At 49.7% G+C, this 6,000-nt stretch overlaps 1 protein-coding gene across 2 annotated transcripts in view; it reads right to left on the bottom strand.

Annotated features, from left to right (window-relative positions):
• Nucleotides 1-2,119: 2,119 nt before the first annotated feature.
• TKT (transketolase) overlaps nucleotides 2,120-6,000 on the bottom strand; it is a 495,005-nt gene continuing 491,124 nt past the window's right edge. For both annotated transcript variants that reach the window (XM_069084377.1, XM_069084376.1), the window contains 4 exons: nucleotides 4,854-4,937; nucleotides 4,579-4,672; nucleotides 2,943-3,065; nucleotides 2,120-2,444 (listed from right to left, as the gene is read on the bottom strand). In XM_069084377.1, the coding sequence (XP_068940478.1) occupies nucleotides 2,275-2,444; nucleotides 2,943-3,065; nucleotides 4,579-4,672; nucleotides 4,854-4,937 (471 nt within the window). In that variant the 3' untranslated portion in view covers nucleotides 2,120-2,274. The remainder of the gene's footprint in view (nucleotides 2,445-2,942; nucleotides 3,066-4,578; nucleotides 4,673-4,853; nucleotides 4,938-6,000) is intronic.

Raw genomic sequence — 6,000 nt, 5'->3', positions numbered from 1 at the left:
TGTGGTAGCTGCAAACCCTGAGGACGCTTGGGGTGCTTGCCGCTACACCACTGGACCCAGATGACTCTGGAGGTGAAAGTGAGGCTGGTGACTTTGCACAGCCCGGCCTCACTTGCACGTCACGGCATCACCTCCCTGAAGTCATGTCCTCTGAGAACGCAGGACAAGTGACAAGAGCCACCTCAAACATGGAGTGAGGCTGAAACCCAAGTGCTGGGTCAGTACCTGAAGCAGCCTCTCACCCATCCTGGGTTTCCTCCTGCTACCACATGGAGGGCTCCCTGGAGATGGGCCCCATTAGGTCAGTAAGGAGGCATGCAGTGTTTCCCATGTGCCAGGCACTGTGCTAAATAATTACAAAGCCACCCTCGAAGGAGCAGGCCCAGCAGCAGAGGGGCTGGGCTGAGAATGGAGCCCATCCTGCAGAAGGCAGCCCTTGAAGCACAGCCTATTTCTAGGAGTGGAGGGAACATTCCAGACCTGGGAGCCAGCCCTCTTCCAGCTTCCCAGCTTGCCTTTGGCCCCAGTTGGGAGGTCTCAGCCACACTTCCAGGATTGGGGTCAGTTGCCATAGCAACAGACACTGAATCCAAACCCCCACCCCTCAAAAACCCTCTCTCCTGGTGGCCAGCTCAGCCAGGCTACTCATTGGGGCCTAGATGTCGAACTGGAAGGCATCTTGGGTCCGTCGTCCTTTGGGCATCAGTAAACATCTTTTGTAACAAAACATTTTCCTTTATTTTTATCTTTCCTTTATAATCCTGCTTTATTTTATATACTTAAAAATCCTCCAAGAAAGAATTCATGAGTTTCTCAGGACAGCCACCAAAAAGATCCATCCCACAAATCTGGTGAAGAATGCCTTAGTTTAGCTCCCCCATTTTGCAAATGAAGAACAGAAGCCAAGAGTTTCAATGATTTTCCTAGGGTGGGGTCACACAGAGGGCCTGAATTTGGATTTAGATAGGTCAGCCTTCCACTGAGCTGTATGCATCTTCTGGTAATGCAAACCACCACTGAAAACAATTTACATCGCAATCTACCAATCAGACTTTGTGGTCATCAGCTTAACACCTCTAGCTGAAACTACCCGAACCTGTGGGAGGGTCCTAAGTCTAGGAAAGGAAATTGTCAGGACCTCTAAGACTTAGGTCAGTGGTTTATTCTTAGAAGAGAACATGGACATTGTTTGCACCTACTGATTTGGTTGCATAGGAAAAAAAAGAAAGTCAGGTGTCCCTGCTTTCACATCCACCAAGTACACGATCATCTTTGTCAGTGTGCCTGCCAAAGGCCTTCCAGGGTGGCATGAAACCTGCCCCAGCCTGTACTGGCACAGCCTTGGCTAGCTCTGGGGAAAGGCATTAACCATTTCATGTAACTACAAATAATGATGAGAGAACGAGGGTTGGAATGGAATGGACCTCCCTCATTCAGTGCTAAGCCTCATTTTACACTTTAGGAAACTGGGGCCTAGTTTGGGTTTGGGTTTCAGTCTTCAGTTGCTTCCCCTTCTTAGACAAGCTTCTCCCCACTGATCAAGGACAGGGAAGGAAAACAGGTTCATTTCATTTTTTCCTGATTCAAAATGAGAAGCCTTGACCAGGAAATTGTTGCACTGAGCTCTGGAAAAAGAAACTCCCCCCTTTCTGAGGCTCTGGCCAAGCCTCCTCATCTCCCTAAAACACAGTCCCCTGTGACCCAGTGGGAAAGATGGCCTCGGTGGAGGGGGTTGGATGGGCCAAGAGAGGTGGGCTGAATAGGCTATGGGAACACTCCAAACAAGGTGCCAGCCCCAGGACAGGTGTGCTAAAGCTGGAAGCTGGAAAAGCAAAGGCAGAGAAGCCAAATCAAGACTGTATTCATATTCCCCAATGCTCCATTTGTCCTGTGATAGGTGAACCCCAAACAGTTGGGGGCTTGGTTCTTGTATCTCAGACACGGCTTTTGCTTTTATTCTGTGAATGCACATGTTTCCCCTCCCCCAGACTGTAAGCACTTTGAAGACCAGGGCATGTATTTCCCTCCTGTCTTGGCTCCCTGGCACCTTGACAGCAGAACCAGCTGAATAAGCCTCACAGTGCTGATAGTGACATGGGTGGAAACATTGTCTCAAACGTTCTTAATCATTATTTTTATTTTTAATTGATCCTCAGTAGAAACAAAAGTTACTTGATGCATCTAAAGGTACAGGAATGTTTCTGTCTCTCTTCCTCTCTCCTTGTTTTGGTCTGGAATCGCGGGCAGGCATCTCGGACAAGGCCTAGACAAGGCCTAAGACAAAGCCGCCTTGACAGCCTGAACAATGGCATCCTTGTCAATGCCAAACATCTTTAGCAGCTCCACTGGCTTCCCGCTTCTCGGGACATTAGAAACTGCCAGGCGAGTGATGGTGATGCCAGGCTCCCCCACCACGGCAGCAGCCACAGCCTCTCCTATGCCCCCTGGGGAGATGGGAAAGAGAGGAGATGGGAGGACTGAGCCTAGGTCAGCAGTAGGGCATGGGATGGGGGCTTTTCTCCTGACTCTGGAAAGCGAAGACATACGAGGGAGAGACCAGACCTGGGTCACATAAGAATGCCAAAGGCTTTCTGGGCTTCCATTTTCTTTTGTAAAATGAGGGGGTGAAATTAGGGGGCCCTTAAGCTTCCTGCCAACTCTCTGAGCGAGCCTATGACCAAGTACCCCATTTCTACCTGGCAATTCCCAGGTCCCAAATGGAACCTATCTTAATGGTATCTCTAAGCCAATCCCACCTAAAAAGGAAAGTAAATCTACTGCCAACTGAAATTAGCTTTGGGGGATCCTGCTAAGCAAGGGACACTTAGGAGTGGGCTGAAAGCGGGAGGGGCAAGGACCCCCAATTCTTTCCATTTCCAGAGTTTCTGGTCTACTCCCCAAGACAGAAGACCCTCACCCTGGCCTGAGGCTCCTGACCTTACCCTCATAGTAATGGTCCTCCACAGTTATGAGGCGGCCATGGGTTGCTCGAGCACTTTCAAGGACAAGCTTCCTGTCCAGGGGCTTAATTGTAAAGGGATCAAGCACGCGGATGTTGATCTTTTCTGGAAGCAGAGGACAGAAGCAGGTGAATGAGGATGGGCAGCTGTTCCACTGGTATTCAGTGCCCCGCCCCCCCCCAATCCAATCAGTATTTCCTGAAGCCCAGCAAGTAAATTCAACAGGCATTTCTAAAATATCTCCTGTCTGCCCTTACAGAATAGTCAGGGTCTGAAGAGACTGCATCCTTAGGACCTAGCAAAGAGCCTGGCCTTGAGACTGCAACTAAGGAGAGTTTCCTTTAATGCGATTTTAGGGTGTTATCAACCATCAAGTACTAGACTTGAAAATCCTGCCTCAGACAACTGGTAGCTATATGACCTGGGCAAGTCAATTAACCTTTCTTTTTTTTTATTGTCTGTCCTGTTTTTTTTTCCCTCAATTATTCTTTTCTTGGCCTCAGTTTCCTCATTTGTAAAATGGGGATAATAGGACCTGACTCAAAATATGGGAGATCAAATGGGATTCTATCTCTAAAGTGCCCTTCATATCCCCAAGCACACACAGGGCCCCAAACATAGGTGTTCAATGAATATGTGTTGGCTAGCTTTCATTTCCTCCTCATTAAAACTCATGCTGTCCAGGCTCTTAATATACCCTCCTCATACCCAAAGTCAATGTCACATGACTCTCTGCTTGCCCATCACCCCAGTTGATTGGGAGATCAGCCAAGACACAGGAGGGCTCTGGCCCTGCCCATGCTCCCCTCATTCTACCTGCTTCCCCAGACAAAAGCGGGGCTTCCTGGCTGTGTGGACTAGTCTGAAAGGTCCTGTCTCCTGACCCTGGGATGGGGAAGGTAGCGGGGCAGAGGTCTAGGAAAGTGTTCCAACTTTAACCACTGACTTGCTGTGTGGTCTTGGATGGGTCAGTTTCTCTACCCATAAAACAGTAATAGCCTGGGTTCAGGTCTGACACCCACTGATCACTATTCACCGGTGAGGCTATGGGGGATCCCCATTCACCAGAAGGCCATGCAGACTCTGGCTAAGGGCTAGCTACTGGGGAGTGACAGGGCAGACCCCAAGTCTGCTGGCCCCAAGTTCTGCAGTTTCTTCTGCTAGTTTTATATCAGTCCAAATGAGCTAATGTGTCAATGAGCTCATGCATGCTAACACACTACATTCATTCATCACCCCATCAGCCAGGGTGGCACTCACTGTCACCTTCAGTGTTCTGGCCTGGCTTTTCTGGCTGGGACTATCAATGCCCCTCACTTATGTCTACCTCGAACTGAGTTTCCCAAATCTGGTCTCTGAAATCAGTTCTCATTCCCAGCACCTGCCCCATGGCAGTCGAAGACATGAGCTTTCTTTCTCCCAGATGCCTTCAAAATCTGGGATCTTCCCTCTGTGACTGAGTAGTGTTCATCATCGGGCCTTGCCTTGGGAGCTAGCCAGGTCCAACTTGTAGGAGCCTAGCTTTTTCTGCTTTTTCTCATCTCCCCCGAGGCCCCCACACCACAGGCTGAAGCCAGAGAACGGTTCCAGCAGGACACAGTGTGACAATCAATCTCACCTTTCTTCAGCTGCTCTGCAGCTGCCAAGGCTTCATGGAGGGTCACTCCAGCACCAATCACAGTCACCTGATCATCCCTGCTCTTCAGGACCACCTGGGAAGGACAATGCCAGGATGAGGATGAGCAGGTTTGGGTGCATTGGTTACCAGGTGACTGAATGTCTGGCTGCCTGTCTGACACCTGATGCCAGACTCTTGTCTCGGGGGTGAAGGCATAGGTCTAGCATGTCCTCTCCTCCCACACCCAGGTAGCAGGACAGAGACTCAGTACTCACCTTAGCCTGGCCAACCTGGAAGTTCTCGTTGTTGTTGTAAATGACTGCACTCTCTGGGCGACTGGTCCTTATGAAGCAGATGCCCTGGGTCAGGAACAAAGAAAAGCTTCGTCACAAGGTAGGATCAGACTCAGCAGTGGGATATCTGGCCCTTGCTGTCTGTGTGACTGGAGCCAGTCATGGGGCTTCCTCATCTCTTAAATCAGGGACTTGAACTAAGTGATAAGATCCCTCCCAGCTCTGACTGGTCACAGATGACCATGCCCTATGATGAGCCATGAAGCTCCTTCCAAAAGCCTTGCCTGATCCTCCTGCTTGGTTATGACCATCATGGGGCACTGGCATTCAAGGTCCTCTACAAGACTGGAAAGGTGAGGAAGTATTCAGATCTACCCATAGGATCCCAGATTTCCAGCTGGAAGGGAGGTTTGGATGTCTCAGATTTTTTTTTCTTTTTGGAGGGGGAAAGGTAGGGCAATTGGGGTTAAGTGACTTGCCCAAGGTCACACGGCTAGTTTTGTGTTAAGCGAGGCCAGAATTGAATTCAGGTCCTCCTGATTCCAGGGCTGAGGCTCTATTGACTGCACCACCTAGCCGCCCCAGATGTCTCAGATTTTACAGATGAGGAAACAGACACGGAGAAGTTAGTTAAGTGACTGACCCATGGTACAGGTAGGAAGTGGTTGAGGCAGGATTCAAACCCCAAGGTTTGAAACTTCCAGACCCCAGGGGCAGCAATTCCCTGTGGCACACTGCCTCACACATCACTTACTTGCCTTCATGAACTCTAAACTTTCACCCAGCTAGGTTTTCCCCACCTCTTTAGCTACCTTGTGCCCTGGCATTTCCTTTCTCTTCTGCCTGTGAATTCCTACCCACCCTAATTTAAATCAGGAGTTCAAAACCTGCGGGCCATGAACTTTTTAAAAATACTGACCACAGCATCAATTCCCACTTTGTCGTCACATGTAATTCATCTGGGGCATTTGAAAGCATGATTCTAAGAAGGAAGGGCCCCATAGGTGTTACCACAATGCTAGAGGAATCCAGGATCCAAGACACCAGGACCTCCTTCTGCAGGTGCCAAGTGGAGCCCGCCTCCTCCTTGGAGCCTCCCTTGATGCCCTTGTTGCCAATGGCTTTCCCC

This window comes from Petaurus breviceps, unplaced genomic scaffold (genome assembly GCF_028583685.1).
Source record: "Petaurus breviceps papuanus isolate PSGF00001 unplaced genomic scaffold, PetGlider_PUasm1.0 174, whole genome shotgun sequence".
Lineage (NCBI taxonomy): Eukaryota > Metazoa > Chordata > Mammalia > Diprotodontia > Petauridae > Petaurus > Petaurus breviceps.
The sequence above is the reverse complement of the archived record's forward strand: the minus strand, read 5'-3'. Positions and strand labels throughout refer to the sequence as shown.